General features: G+C 51.0%; 1 protein-coding gene across 1 annotated transcript in view; it reads right to left on the bottom strand.

Annotated features, from left to right (window-relative positions):
* LOC103115216 (complement C3) overlaps positions 1 to 13,979 on the bottom strand; it is a 38,607-nt gene extending 24,628 nt beyond the window's left edge. The window contains exons 1-15 of the mRNA XM_060184123.1: positions 13,834 to 13,979; positions 12,738 to 12,930; positions 9,583 to 9,745; positions 9,411 to 9,481; positions 8,814 to 8,908; positions 8,592 to 8,674; positions 8,398 to 8,488; positions 6,619 to 6,721; positions 6,409 to 6,535; positions 5,725 to 5,840; positions 5,493 to 5,639; positions 2,649 to 2,858; positions 2,340 to 2,546; positions 981 to 1,145; positions 549 to 678 (exon numbers count right to left, since the gene is read on the bottom strand). Coding sequence (XP_060040106.1) covers positions 549 to 678; positions 981 to 1,145; positions 2,340 to 2,546; positions 2,649 to 2,858; positions 5,493 to 5,639; positions 5,725 to 5,840; positions 6,409 to 6,535; positions 6,619 to 6,721; positions 8,398 to 8,488; positions 8,592 to 8,674; positions 8,814 to 8,908; positions 9,411 to 9,481; positions 9,583 to 9,745; positions 12,738 to 12,930; positions 13,834 to 13,907 — 1,975 coding nt within the window. The 5' untranslated portion in view covers positions 13,908 to 13,979. The remainder of the gene's footprint in view (positions 1 to 548; positions 679 to 980; positions 1,146 to 2,339; positions 2,547 to 2,648; positions 2,859 to 5,492; positions 5,640 to 5,724; positions 5,841 to 6,408; positions 6,536 to 6,618; positions 6,722 to 8,397; positions 8,489 to 8,591; positions 8,675 to 8,813; positions 8,909 to 9,410; positions 9,482 to 9,582; positions 9,746 to 12,737; positions 12,931 to 13,833) is intronic.
* Positions 13,980 to 15,393: the final 1,414 nt, after the last annotated feature.

Here is a 15,393-nt window from a genome sequence, read left to right as displayed (position 1 = left end):
CATAAATCCACTGCTCCTGGAAGCCACCCCCCCCTTTTGTTGCCCTTGTTGTTGTAGCCGTGTTGTGGTTATCATTGTTATTGTTGATGTCGTTCACTGTTGGGTAGGACAGAGAGAAATGGAGAGAGGAGAAGAAGACAGAGAGGGGAGAGAAAGACAGACACCTGCAGACCTGCTTCACCGCCTGTGAAGCGACTTCCCTGCAGGTGGGGAGCCGGGGGCTCGAACCAGGATCCTTACTGCGCTTTGCACCATGTGCACTTAACACGCTGTGCTACCACCAGATCCCCTAGTGTTTCCTTTTTATAAATAAAAATTAATAAAAACAACAACAAAATCCCACATTTTGTGGTCCAGAAGGTGGTTCAGTGGATAAGGCTTTGGACTCTCAAGCATGAGGTCTTGAGTTCCATCCCTGATCATGATGTAGTTTGGGGAGTGGGATTGACTTGCCCTGTGGATAGACGGAGAGACTGAGGTAGGGGCGCTTGCTGGATGGTGCCCTGGACCCTGTGTCCACCCTGGATCTCCAGCCCTGGTGTCCTTACCTGTCCTCTGCTCCGTCTGCTGGCCCTTGCTGGTCTTGAAGGCCAGCCCTGCGTCCATGAAGACCCCTGCATAGTCCTTGCCACTGCCCGGGGTGCAGCCAATGTCTGATTTCTCCACGATGTCCCAGATCTGTGAGGTGACCCCCCCCCCCCAGAGGATGATGGAGGGAGGCTGGGACAGCAGAACCCCTCCCTCCATTCCACTTCTGTCCCATCCTGAACCACAGCTCACACTCAGGTTGCCATTGTTGAGTCCAAAGCCACCGGTCCATTGTCCTCCCCCCCCCCCCATGCCCAGCTTCAGTCCCCGCCCAGCCTCATGGCCTGAACTTGAACTCCAACCCTGCAGGCCTCTCCTTTCCATTCTCTCTGTCACTTCTGCCCCTCTGGATGTCCCCATGAGCACACGGGGGAGGAGGGATGGGGACGGACCTTCTTCTGAGTCATCTTGTTCTTCTTATTCAGCACAAACACGGCTTTGTCCACAGCCACCAGCCCCACGCGGGCTCCCGGGTCACCTTCGATCTTCAGGGATATCTGATCCCCAGGCAAGTTCTGTTTGTCTTCCTCTTCCTCGTTGGCACTTTTCACTACCAGCTGGGAGAGGGACAGGTGTAGGGAGTTGGCCTCAGGGCCCCAATCATGAGGACAGAAGGGGGAAGGGAGAAGAAGAGGAGGAGAAGAAAGAGACAAAGAGGGAGGAGGGGGAGGAGATAGCATATGGGACTTGCATGCCAGAGTTCCATTTTCAAGTCATCCCCAGCCCAAGCTGAGCAGTGTTCTAGGAGAGAAAGAGAGAGAGAGAGAGAGAGAAAGAGAGAGAGAGAGAGAGAGAGAGAGAGAACAACCCAGAAATGAAATGGTGAATAAAGCATTGGACTCTCAAGCATGAGGCCCAGAGTTTTGCCCCATGCATAGCACATCCCAGAATGATAATCTGCTTCTTTATCTTTCTCATTAATAAATAAAAGAATATTTAAGGGAATCGGGCGGTAGCACAGTGGGTTAAGTGTACGAGGCACAAAGCACAAGGATCGGCAGAAAGATCCCGGTTCGAGCCCCCGGCTCCCCACCTGCAGGGGAGTCGCTTCACAGGCGGTGAAGCAGGTCTGCAAGTGTCTGTCTTTCTCTCCCCCTCTCTGTCTTCCCCTCCTCTCTCCATTTCTCTCTGTCTTGTCCAACAACAACAATAACAACTACAACAACATTAAAACAATAAGGGCAACAAAAGGGAATAAATAAATATTTTTTTAAAAAAGAATATTTAAAAAAAAAGTCTTGAAGGCAGCCTAGTGGTTTGAGCATGGGACCCAAACATGAAGCTCTGAGTTTACTCCCCAGCACTGCAGTGTCCCAGAGTGTTCTCTGATTCTCTTTCTTCCTTTTCTCAATGCATCTCATTTACTGCTGGGAAACAGCATAGTGGTTCTGCACAAGATTCTGGTCAAGGCTACATGGGATATTTTCAAGGGCAGACCATCTGTGAGGCCACAAAGACAGTGTCAACAAATTCAAGGGCATTGAGGCCATCCCAAGCATTTTCTCAGACTAGAGTGGAATCAAACTCACACTTTTAACAATGAATAGAAAATTAGTAAAAGTTCTAAAATATTGGCAACTCAGATTCAGTCCTTGGCACCACCACCAGCTCACCAGCTCACCAGCTCAAGCTGAGAGCATTCTCCAAACAAACAAACAAAAAAAAATAGGAGGGTGGAGAGAGATAAAGATGGAGGGAGAGATAGAGACAGAGACAGAGAGGGAGAGAGAGAGAATGCAGTAGAAACTGACCGTGCCAACACAGGAATCCTTGACGTCCACCCAGACGGAGTCGGCCACCACCTCCCTCTGCCCCCTGGCATTGATGAGGGTGTAATAAGCCACGAGGCGGAAGGAAGGGATGAAGTCCTCGGTGACGGTCAGGGGGAGCACCACCAGGTCCTGCCCGGCCTCGCGCACCTGCCGGCCCACCTTCAGCAGCTTCCCTTTGCTCAGGACCTGGGAGGACGGGGCACAGCTGGGCGGCAGGGTCTGGAAGTGGGGTGGCATGGAAGGGGGCTGGGAGGAGGGCCAGGAGGGCTCTCGGGGGGCATCACTGACCATGTAGGTGTAATAGTGGATCCTGGCCTCCAGCCCGGCGTCCGTGCGCAGGTGGAAGTTGACATTAAGGGTCTCCCCGGGCTGTAGCTCCACGCGGGGCACCGAGAGGTGTAGGTAGTTGTTGGAGTTGCCCTGGGTGCTGTAGGGCTGGGCCTGCATGGTTTCTGTGGCCTGCCGGGCCTCAGGGATGCCGGGTTTGTTGGTTTTCACCTGGGCAGGGAGAGAGGACCATGCTCTGAATCTCCTGCCATCCCTGCACTAACGCCAAAAAGCACCCTTTGCGTCGAGCTGCTAACACCCATGTCCAGAGGAGAAGCAATGACAGAAGCCAGAACTCCCACCTACTGCATCCCAGAAAGAATTTGGGTCCAGACTCTCAGAGGGGGAGGAATTTTAGGGGACGATAATAGGGACTCCCTCCACTCTCCGAAGGGAGGCTGGGTCAGCCGACACTGCCACTCAAGGAAGACGGGTCCTGCAATGAGTGCAGCCTAGAATGTCCCAGCTGCGATCAGGGACTGTGAGCTCAGACCAACAGGGATGTCGAGGTCACACAGGCTCCTGTGCTAAATATGAATAGACATGGGTCTTGGGTCAGATCAATGGCGTAAATAGTTAATGATATTTATATACGTTCCTCATATTTGGGAGCTACTCTCTACCCTGATCCAGTCCCCTAGTTGAGAATACTCAACTCTGACACCATCCTCCCAGACAATATTTTTAGCCCACCTGTGTGTTAGCCTTTGAGCTCAGGCAAAAATTACTAAAGTTTTGGGCCCTTGGAAGATACCTAAAATAGACCTCCTAGCTTTGTTCCAGTTTAAGATCTCTAATTTCATCTGCTCTATTCCTACTTTTTGGTTTCTGTTTATTAAACATTTTCTTCTGATTCATATCTTAAAGCCTTTCAGTCAACAACGTGCAGATGCCACCATGATGCTAGCCTGACTTCCCTGGGCAGACGACCTCATCCATGTGTCCTGGAACCCCACCTCCCCAGATCCCCGCCCCACCAGGGAAAGATAGAAACTGGCTGGGGGTATGGATCCACCTGCCAATGCCTATGTTCAGCAGAGAAGCAATTACAGAGGACAGACCTTCCACGTTCTGCACCCCAGAAAGATCTTTGGTCCATGCTCCCGGAGGGATACAAACTAGGAAGGCTTCCAATGGAGGGGATGGGATATGGAATTCTAGTGGTGGGAATTGTGTGAAATTGTACCCCTCTTATGCTAAAATCTTGGTAATCATTATTAAATCACTAACATTTTTTTTAAAAAAAAAGGGGCCAGGGAGATATCACATAAGACTGGCATGCTTGAGGCTTCAGGTAGGTTCAGTCCCCAGAAATGCCAGAGCTGAGAAGTGCTCCTCTCTCTCTCTCTCTCTCTCTCTCTCTCTCTCTCTCTCCCTCTTCTTTCTCTCTCCCTCAATAATTTTTTAAAAATCTCTAGCAGGGGCGGGGTCGGGCGGTAGCGCAGCGGGTTAAGTACAGGTGGAGCAAAGTGCAAGGACCGGTGGAAGAATCTTGGTTCGAGCCCTTGGCTCCCCACCTGCAGGGGAGTCGCTTCCCAGGCGGTGAAGCAGGTCTGCTGGTGTCTGTCTTTCTCTCCCCCTCTCTGTCTTCCCCTCCTCTCTCCATTTCTCTCTGTCCTAGCCAACAACAGCAATAACAACAATAACAACAAGGGCAACAGAAATGGGGAAAAAATGACCCTTAGCAGCAGCAGTGGATTGGTGAGTGGTGCAGGCACTGAGCCCCAGCCATAACCCTAGAGGCAAAAAAAAAAAAAAAAAAAAAGTAACAGTATCTCTCAGAGTGGCCTGTGAGGTGGTACAGTGGATAGAGTGGTGGAATCTCAGGTGTGGGGTCCTGATTTTGAGCCCAGTCTTGCTCTGATTCTCTTTGGGTGGTCACAGGGCATGGCAGGCTTGAAGACCTTGGGCATCTTGGTGAAGTGGAGCTGGTAGGGTAGAGAGATAATGATGGGGGTTCTCTGCTTCACAAAGTCTCTCTCTATCTCTGTTTTTCTTTTTCTTTTTTTTTAAATTTATTTTCCATTTTGTTGCCCTTGTTGTTTTGTTGTTGATGATGTAGTCATTATTGTTGTAATTGTCGTTGTTGTTGGATAGGACAGAGAGAAATGGAGAGAGGAGGGGAAGACAGAGAGGGGGAGAGAAAGACACCTGCAAACCTGCTTCACTGCTTGTGAAGCGACTCCTCTGCAGGTGGGGAGCTGGGGACTCGAACCCGGATCCTTAGGCCGGTCCTTGCGCTTTGAGCCAAGTGTGCTTAACCTGCTGCGCTACCACCTGACTCCCTGAAAAATGTTTTTATAATAAACGCATTTTGGTGTATTATACCAAAGTGTGCTTAACCTGCTGCGCTACCACCCGACTCCCTGAAAAATGTTTTTATAATAAACGCATTTTGGTGTATTATACCAAAGTGTGCTTAACCTGCTGCGCTACCACCCGACTCCCTGAAAAATGTTTTTATAATAAACGCATTTTGGTGTATTATACCAAAGTGTGCTTAACCTGCTGCGCTACCACCCGACTCCTTCTGTCTCTCCCTTTTTAAAAATTTATTTAAGAAAGGAGACATTAACAAAATCATAGGATGGGGGAGTACAACTCCACACACTTCCCGCCACCCAATCTCCATATCCCATCCCCTCCCCAATAGCTTTCCCATTCTCTATCCCTCTGGGAGCATTTTTTTTTTTTATTAATACACATACACATTCTTTTTAAGGAATGCAGGAACCTAGGTGCTGTCCTGAAGCAGCTCCCTCCCTTCTTTCCCAGGTCCGGGGGGGGGGGGGGCGAGGTGCTCACGGTGATGCTGAGGGGGGCCTTGCTGTTGGGGGTGTTGATGCTGAGCTTGGCCACTCCATCCGGCTGGGTCAGGGCCTGCACGTTGGAGCCCTGCGTCAGCACTGGTACGCGGCTGGCCGGGGAGCCATCGGGGTTGGTCACGTACACCTGCGGGGAGCACAGAGAAGGGGGGTCGGGCGAGGCCAGGTCATCTCAGGAGATGGGGCTGGAATCTCAGGTGGTGGGGTCTCACCATGAGGTCGAAGGGCATGGCCGGCTTGAAGAACTTGGGCGTCTTGGTGAAGTGGATCTGGTAGGGGGAGGTGACGATGGGTATCCCTGAGTGTTCTGCCTCCACCATGTCGCTGCCTGGGAGGGGGTGGAGTTTGAGGGGGGGGCGGGTCACCAAATCCCCCAGATGGACCCCAACTGGGGCATCCTCCTCTTCTGCAGTCAGGTCATTATTTAATTTTCTTTTATTTTACTTTATTCTATTCTATTGTATTCTATTATTCTATTTTTATTGCGCTGGGGTTAGCGCTGGGGCTTGGTGCCAACCCTATGAATCCACTGCTCCTGGAGACCATTTTTTCCATTTTGTTGCCCTTGTTGTGGATGTTATTGTTGGTATAGCTGGTGTTGTTGGATGGGACAGAGAGAAATGGAGAGAGGAGGGGAAGACAGAGAGGGGGAGAGAAAGACAGACACCTGCAGACCTGTTTCACCGCCTGTGAAGGGACCCTCCTGCAGGTGGGGAGCCGGGGGCTCGAACAGGGATCCTTACACCAGTCCTTGTGCTTTGAGCCACCTGCGCTTAACCCATTGTGCTACCGCCCAGCCCCAGTCAGGTCATTCTTAGGTAGCCCGGTCCTCCCTCCCTCCTCAGCCCAGTCCTCCCTCCCTCCTCAGCCTGGTCCTCCCCTGCCCACCTCCTCACCTGAGTGCAGGATGACAGTGACTGACACATACAGAGACTTGCCCACCAGGGCCTCAGCGGTGGAGGGGCGCACCCCACCCAGCAGCACCTCCCTCTTCAGCACGGCCTGCCCGGAGCCCTGCTGGATCTGGGGGACAGAGACCCAGGTGAGGGGGGCGCAGGTGGGGGCAGGGATGGGGAGGGGAGCAGGTGGGGGCCTTGGGCAGGTACCTGCACTCGGGTGAGGGACTGAGACAGTGAGATCCTCTGCTCCCCGTCCTGGACCCCAAAGAGGACAAAGGCGGTGCCTTCCACGTTCTTGCCATAAAGGAACCTGTGGGTAGAGGCTCAGCCTCCCTCCAGCCACGGAGCCGGGGCCCACCCCACATGACTCCACCTCTGTGCCCACCTGAGACCCATCTGGGGCCCACTTGGTCTCTCCCTTAGTCTTCACAAGTTCTTCCTCCCACCTGCTTCCTTGTCTGAGCTCTCTCTCTCTTAAAATATATTTTTAAATTGTCTTTATTTATTTACTGGATAGAGACAGCCAGAAATTGAGAGGGAAGAGGGAGAGAGGGAGAGAGAGACAGAGAGACACCTGCAGGCCTGCTTCACCACTTGCAAAGTTTTCCCCCTGCAGGTGGGGAGCGGGGGCATAAACCTGGGTCCCTGTGGATTGTAACATGTGCAATCAACCAGGTGCGCCACCACCTGGCCCCTTAATCTTCTCTCTCACTTCTCCTGATTCCCTAGTCTCTCTGCTGTTCTCTCATTGGCACTTGCTTCTGTTTTTTTGTTTCAATTAATTAATTAATTAATCAATTAGTTCATTAATTTTTATGAGAGCACCGCTCTACTGTGGCTTATGGTGGTATGGGGGATTGAACCTGTGGATTTTGGAGCCTCAGACATGAGAATCTGTTTGCATAACTATTATGCTATCTACTTCATGCCCCTGGGTCCGTTTTTACCTTATTTCCACGTCCGGTCCCTCCCCTGTTTCTCTCTCTCTTACTCTCTCTCTCTCTCTCTCACTTAAAGTCAACAGTAAAATATAGTAGTTTGTCCATGTGTAACATTTCTCAGTTTTCCACACAACAATTCAACCCCCACCAGGTCCTCCTCTTCCATCATATTCCACGACCTGAACCCTCCCCCTCACCCCCAGAGTCTTTTACTTTGGTGCAATACACCAACTCCAGTCTATGTTCTGCTTAGTGATTTCTTAATTTTCAACTTTTTAAAAAATTTATTATTGTGTATATATACCACAACTTGCTCAGCCACTCATCTGTTGTTGGACACCTGGGTTGTTTCCAGGTTTTGGCTATTACAAATTGTGCTGCCAAGAACATATGTGTACACAGATCTTTTTGGATGGATGTGTTGGGTTCCTTAGGATATATACTACTCAGCTGTAAAAAATGGTGACTTCACCATTTTCAGCTGATCTTGGATGGACCTTGAAAAAATCATGTTGAGTGAAATAAGTCAGAAACAGAAGGATGAATATGGGATGATCTCACTCTCAGGCTGAAGTTGAAAAACAAGATTAGAAAAGAAAACACAAGTCGAACCTGAAATGGAATTGGAGTATTACACCAAAGTAAAAGACTCTGGGGTGGGTGGATGGGTGGGGAGAATACAGGTCCATGAAAGATGATGAATGACATAGTGGGGGTTGTATTGTTCAATGGGAATCTGGGGAATGTTATGCATGTACAAACTATTGTATTTACTAAAAAAAATTATTATTGGTGATTTAATAATGACCGACAAGATTATGAGATAACAGTTCCCATAATCCAGTTCCCACTACCAGAGTGCCATGTCCCATCCCTTCCATTGGAAGCTTCCTTATTCTTTATCCTTCTGGGAGTATGGACCAGAGTTCTCTATGGGGCGCAGAAGGTGGGAGGTCTGGCTTCTGTAATTGCCTCTCTGTTGGGCATGGGTGTTCTATCTAATCCCCACCTGGTCTCTCATCTGGTTCACCCCCCAGCCCCTCACCTGGCCTTGATGGTGACTTCCAGCCCCTTTGGATCATCTACATAGTAGAATTTCTCCTTCGGCTCCACTTGCACCTCAAAACTGGGCAGCACTGGGGACGGATAGAGAAGGTCCTGGTGGGTGGGAGGCCAAGGCCAGGCCTGCCTCCCCTTGTCCCTTCACCCCAGCCCTACTCTTGGGGCGCCCCCTCTTACCATATTCCTTCACCTCAAACTCAGCCGTGAAGATCTGCTCAGGGGCATCCTCATAGTGGACTCGGATTTTCCACTGCCCCATGCTGGGGTGGGTGGATGGGGGGAGAAGGGAGGCCCGTCAGGGTCCCAGTAAGATCATTTGTCCCCTCAATACCTCTCCTCGGGACAAGGAGACCCCAACCCCCCCACCACACACACACACACACGGTGGGCCTGACATACTTGACCAGCTCTGGAATATTCCAACTCAAGGACAAGATACCACCTTGGTCATTAGCAAACATGGAGTCTCGCTTCACTTGAATGCCATCAGGGGTCTGTGGGGTGGGAGGTGGGGATAGGAAGGTGTATCAGACCATTATGGGGGTCCTGCTACTCTTAGCCCCGCCCCTCCATAATTTTCATCAGCCCATCCATAGGGTCCTACTATTCTTAGCCCCGCCCATTCCTTAGCCCCGCCCCTCCATGTCTCCCATCAGGTCCGGGGGTGGGGCCAGCCTGGTGGAGCAGCGGAACCCAAGAGGGAGGGGCCAGGAGGACTTGACTTTGAAACCACCCTCTTCCCAAGGCAGAAGGGAGCCCTGGAAGGCTGTAAACAGAGAAGGGGTGGCATCTGGCTCAGAACTCATGGTGGCCCTCTGGCTGTGTCCAATCATTAGCCCAATCTTCTTAGAAGCTCAGAGCTTAGATGACGGGGCATAGCTCTGACCTTGAATCTCCATCCAGGCCCCAAGCCTGTCTGTGTTTGAGACTTTGTCTCTTTGTGGCCTCTGTCTCTGAGTATCTCTCTGTCTCTCTCAACCCTCATGTGGCAGGTACCTCAATGGTGATGACAACAGTTCGGGCCACAGGGAGCAGCTTGTCATCCACGCTGAAGACCCGGTAGAGGACTGTGGGTGGGAGACAGACAGGGAGCCCCAGTGAGAGCCGGTCCTGCACCCTCCAGCCTCTCCCCGCCCCCTCTCAGCAGCCCCCCACCCCAGGGTCTCACCCTTGGAGCCCGGGGTGTAGATGGTCTTGTCGGTCTGGATGAAGAGGTAGCCACTCTGCAGGCTGGCCAGAACCACCTTCTCCACCTGCGTGCCGCCAAAGGTGGCCTGGACGATGACGAACTTCTGCCCCTTCATAGACTTGAACTCCTTGCTGGCTGGGATCTAGGGGTGCAGGCAGGGGCGCACCTGTGAGGGCTCTGCAGTGAACGAAGAGTCCTCTATGCCATGTCTCCCTTTCTCCCTCCCTCTTGGGTGCCCTGGATTGCTCAGATGTGGGAGATGTGAGGGATTCTGGGAGAGGGAGTGGAAGTAGCCAGCAGAGGTAGAAGTGGAAAGAAGGGCAACCCATGCCAAGGTCCTGGGGTAGATCAGGAGCAGAGGGAAAAGCCCAGGAGCTGATGGACTCTGTCAAGGCAGGGATGAGTGGGGGTGGAGCTGAGTAGGGAGACCTGGAGAATGGAGCTAATAAAGGGGTGTGGCTAAGAGGTTATAACTAAAGAGTAGAGCTCTGGAGGGTGAGGCTAAAAAGTGGGCAGAGCAAAAGGTGCAAAGAAACCCTCCGGCACTGCTGGTGGGAAAGTCAGTAGGTCCAGCCTCTGTGGAAAGAGCAGTCTGGAGAACTCTCAGAAGGCTAGAAGTGGAAAATAAAATAAAATAAAATAAAATAAAAAAGGCTAGAGTGGACCTGCCCTATGACCCTGCTAGTCCTCTCCTGGAGATATGTCCTAAAGAAGCCAACACACTCATCCAAAAAAGACTTGTTTATGTCTATGCTCATAGCAGCACAATGTGTAATAGCCAAAACCTGGAAGCAACCCAGGTGTCCAACACAGATGAGTGGCTGAGAAAGCTGTGGTCTATAGACACAACGAAATACTACTCAGCTATGAAGAATGATGAATTCACCTTCTTCAGCTCATCTTGGATGGAGCTTGAAGGAATCATGTGAAATGAGATCAGCCAACATGAGAAGGATGAAGATGGGATGATCTCACTCACAGATGGAAGTTGAAAAAGAAGATCAGAAGGGAAAACACAAAGCAGAACTTGGACTGGGTTTGGTGTATTGCACTAAAATAAAGGACTCGGGTTGAAGAGGGGAGGTTCAGGTCTGGAACAGGATGGCAGAGGAGGACCTAGAGGGGATTTAATTGTTATGTGGAAAACGGAAATGTTATGCGTGTACAAATGACTGTATCTTACTGTAAAGCATTAATCCCCCCAATAAAGAAAAAAGTCATGGAGAGGCGGGGCTAAGAAGAGGTGTGATTAAACAGGGGTAGGGCTGGGAGAGTGGGGCACTGTGGAGGTGAGACTGAGAGGGGAGGGGCTAAGAGAAGGCAAGGGTGGAGCTCTGTGGGGAAGGGGCTAAGGGTAAGACTCCACCTGCTGGGGAGACGGCTCAGTTGGTAGGCAGAAGATCAGATTGACATGTGTGACCTCGTCAGTTTGAATTCCAATACCCCATGTGTTGCACCCAAGCTCTGGCTTCTCTGTCTCTATCCCATACAAGATTCTACCTCTCATAGGTATTAAATAAAATAAAAATACATGTAGCAGTTCAAGAGAGGGCACAGTGGATTAGGCATTGGACTCTCAAGCATGAGGTCCAAAGTTTGAGCCCTGGCATAGTATGTGCCATAATGATGCTCTGGTTCATTCTCTCTCTCTCTCTTCCTCTCTTACAGATAAATAAATAAATAAATATTTAAGAAAACTTCCCTAGGGCTTGATGGTGGCGTACTTGGTTGAGGGCACACATTACAACGCACAAGGACGCAGGTTCAGCCCCCACTTCCCGCTTGTAATGGGAACATTTAGGAGCGAGGAGGTAGCACTGCAGTCCCCCTTCCCTCTTCTCTATATTTCCCTTTCCCTCTCAATTTCTGTCTGTCTCTATCCAAAGTAAATAAAATTTTTGAAAAATAAAATAAAATACACTCTCCTTGGAAGTGACACAGTGGATAAGGTGGCTGGAATCAAAGGCATTAGGTCCCAGATTTGATCCCTGGCATCACATGTGCCAGAGTGATGGGTCTCTCTTTCCGTCTTGCTCATGAATAGATACATAAGGTATTTATTTAGGATATATAGAGAGAACTCAAGATAGGAATGGAAGATAGAGATGGAGAGAGAAAGACAGAGACATCAGCATCCCGGCTTCACACCTCATGAAGCTTCCCTCCTGCAGGTGGGGTCTGGAGATTTGAACTCAGGACCTTGATCACTGGAATATCAGCACCACCTGGGGGATGCATTGGATCGACCTTCTCATGGTGCATCCCGTGAGTACCCATTCATTGGGGAAACTGACGATCCTTCCTAGCCGACTGAATCCACATGGATCCCAGTCACTTTCAAAGCCAGCAACAAGCAGCTCCTGACAGCTTTCAACCTGACGCTGTTGACTGGCTACGGAAGAAGGGCAAACGCTAGAAGAAGAAGAAGCACCACCTGGCACTGATAAATAAGTGTCTTTTAGATGATAGCTCAAATGAATTCCTTCCATAGTGTGGGGCTCTGTGGGGGCGGGGCTGAGAGGGGCGGGGCTAATGGTGATAGATCTGTGGGGCGGGGCTAAGGGTGGCCGAGTTCTAGAGGGGCGTGGCTAAGAGTTGGCTAAGAGGGATAGGCTCTATAGGGGAGGGGCTAAAGGGGAGGGGATAAGGCTGACCAGGCTCGGTGGGGGAGGGGCTAATGTTATCTGTTCTAGAGAGGTGGGGCTAAGGCTGGCTGGATTCTACAGGGGCGGGGCTAAGATTGGCCGGGTTCTAGAGGGGTGGAGCTAATGGTGGGCGGGCTCTGTAGGGGCGGGGCTAAGGGTTGGTGGGCTCTGCAGGGGCGGGGCTAAGGGTTGGCAGGCTCTGTAGGGGCGGGGCTAAGGGTTGGCATGCCCTGTAGGGGCGGGGCTAAGGATTGGCAGGCTCTGTAAGGGCGGGGCTAAGAGTTGGCAGGCTCTGTAGGGGCGGGGCTAAGGGTTGGCGGGCTATGTAGGGGCGGGGCTAAGGGTTGGCGGGCTCTGCAGGGGCGAGGCTAAGAGTTGGCGGGCTCTGCAGGGGCGGGGCTAAGAGTTGGCGGGCTCTGCAGGGGCGGGGCTAAGAGTTGGTGGGCTCTGCAGGGGCGGGTTCTGTGGGGGCCGCAGACCCCTCCGCACCTTGACGTTGACAGTGTTCATGTGGCCGTTGGCGTTGTTCAGCATCGTCTTCTCGTTGGCCAGCACCTGCTTCTTGCCCGGGAAGTCATAGACGTTCACGGTGACAGCGACGTCCCCTTGGACCTCGTGGGCCTCCAGCACCACCATCTCCTCGCTCTCCAGCCGCAGGACGTTGGGGGTGATCATGGAGTACCTGCCGGGAGCCGGGGAAACACCGTAGATTCCATTCCTTACCTGAGTCACCAGGGTCCCTGGGGTGCTTTGTACAGTCCTTGACCCTTGAGAGGATCCAAAGACCTGATGACATGCCGTCAACTCCTCAACCTCAAGACCAGTTCCAGCCTCCAAACCCCCCTAAAAGAACTTCCGACCCCTCCAAAGTCATGGCCACCTGAGCCCACAGACCCCCAGACACCTAGCCTGCACACCTCCAAAACCTTCCTATATGAAGGTCCCACTTAAGTCCCATGCACTGAATGTCTAACCCCCAATTGCAGACACACACACACTGACACTTCCAAATCCCCAAACTGCAGACTTCTAGATTCTGGGAACCCTAAGCCTAAGAGATTTCAAGTTATCTCAGGCAGAGAATCCCTGAACACCAAGGACACTCAAAACTTCTGGAATCCTAAGTTCTGTAAATTCCATTCCATTCCTTTCCTTTCCTTTCCTTTCCTTTCCTTTCCTTTCCTTTCCTTTCCTTTCCTTTCCTTTCCTTTCCTTTCCTTTCCTTTCCTTTCCTTCCCTTCCCTTCCCTTCCCTTCCCTTCCTTTCCCTTTCCTTCCTCTCCTCTCCTCTCCTCTCCTCTCCTCTCCTCTCTCCTTTCCTTTCCTTTCCTTTCCTTTCTTTTCTTTTTCAATTCTGTAACTTTCTAACCTTCCCCACTGAATTACACAGTCAGCCCATGCAGAAACATCTCACGAGGAATTTTGCAGATAGAGTGACATCCCATCCCATTCCCTCCCAACGTTCACTGACACCCCCCTCCCGCCTGAATGCACCTCACATTCAATGTGTGTGTGTGTGTGTGGGGGGTTCTGCAACCCCTGACGTCCCTTTTCAACATCTTTGGGGAAGGAGCTGGACTACTCACATGGGGTCCCCCAGGGCCAGAGGGAGGCAATTCAAGATCAGCAGCAGCATTGGGGGACCGTCGGCAGCCCCCATGGCACAGGGACAGTAGAGGAGACAGAGGGACAGGGGGACAGACAAGGAGAGGAGAGGGAGGAATGAGGGCCGCCAGCTGGGTGCTGCCTTTATCTGGCTCCTCCTCTCCCTTCAGCCCAACCTCCTGCCCCCAGTGGCCTCTGTCCCTCAACTCCACCCCCTTCCAGGGACTACCCTGGATTTCCCAATATTCTTCCCTAGGTTTTCCCATCCCTGGGGCTGGCACACTTAGTGAGGATGTTATCAGAGGACTTGCCTTCCTGGCCCTGCAACATGATCCCCGTGTCCTGGTCTCCACCAGGGTCAAGGCCACTTACTACACCAGGGCTTTTCTCTATTGCACCCAGATCCAGAGAAAGAGAACTTCCCCTTTAGGTTCCTGATTATTAAACAATTTGCTCTGCTTTCTATCTTAATGCTTTTTAAAATTATATATATATATATTTATTACCTTTTGTTTCCTTTGTCGTTTTATTGTTGTTGTTGGATAGGACAGAGAGAAATGGACAGAGACGGGGAGAGGGGGAGAGAAAGACAGACACCTGCAGACCGGCTTCACCACCTGGGAAGCAACTCCCCTGCAGGTGGGGAGCTGGGGGCTCGAACCAGGACCCTTATATGGTCCTTGTGTTTTGAACCACCTGCACTTAATCCACTGCGCTACCGCCCGACTCCCATCTTAATGCTTTTTCATTTACCAAGTTGCAGGTGCTACCATGATGCCAAATTGACTTCCCTGAGCAGAAAACCTCACCAATGTGTCCTGGAACCCCACCTACCCAGAGCCCTGACCCACTAGGGAAAGAGAGAAACAGGCTGGGGGTGTGGATCCACCTGCCAACACCCATGTTCAGCAGAGAAGCAATGACAGGAGCCAGACCTTCCACCTTCTGCTCCCCATAAAGAACTTTGGTCCATTATCCCAGAGTGGTAAAGAATAGGGAAGCTTTCAAGGGATTCAATGGGATATGACACTTTGGTAGTGGGAACTATGTGGAATTATACCCCTCTTGTCCCACAGTCCTGCTGATCATTATTAAATCATTAAAAAAAAAAGACTTGTCTGCCTAAGGCTCTGAGGTCCCAGGTTCAGTCCCCAGCACCACCATCAGCCAGAGCTGAGCAGGGCTCTGGTCTTTCTCTCTGTGGGTATCTTTCTCTCTGTATTTCTCTTTCATTAAAATAAATGAATAAAATATCTTTTAAATAATAAAGAGGAAAAAAGAAAATGCAAATATAAAAAAAGGCAGCAAAAGAAGAAAGAAAGAAAAACCCCAGGACAAAAACAACCACAACAACAAAGCATTTTTTTTTTCAGAGACAGAGAGAAATTGAGAGGGAAGAGGGTGAGAGAGAAGAAGCTAGAAAGAGAAACGCCTGCAGCAAAGTCTCACCTCTTGGCCCATGAAGCTTCCCCATTGCAGATGGGGACTGGGGGCTTGAACTGGTGTCCTTGTGCATGGGAAACAATGCACGCCGCCACCTA

This window comes from Erinaceus europaeus, unplaced genomic scaffold (assembly GCF_950295315.1).
Source record: "Erinaceus europaeus unplaced genomic scaffold, mEriEur2.1 scaffold_777, whole genome shotgun sequence".
In the NCBI taxonomy this organism is placed as follows: domain Eukaryota; kingdom Metazoa; phylum Chordata; class Mammalia; order Eulipotyphla; family Erinaceidae; genus Erinaceus; species Erinaceus europaeus.
Note: the sequence above shows the minus strand (reverse complement) of the source record. Positions and strands in the feature narration are given on the sequence as shown.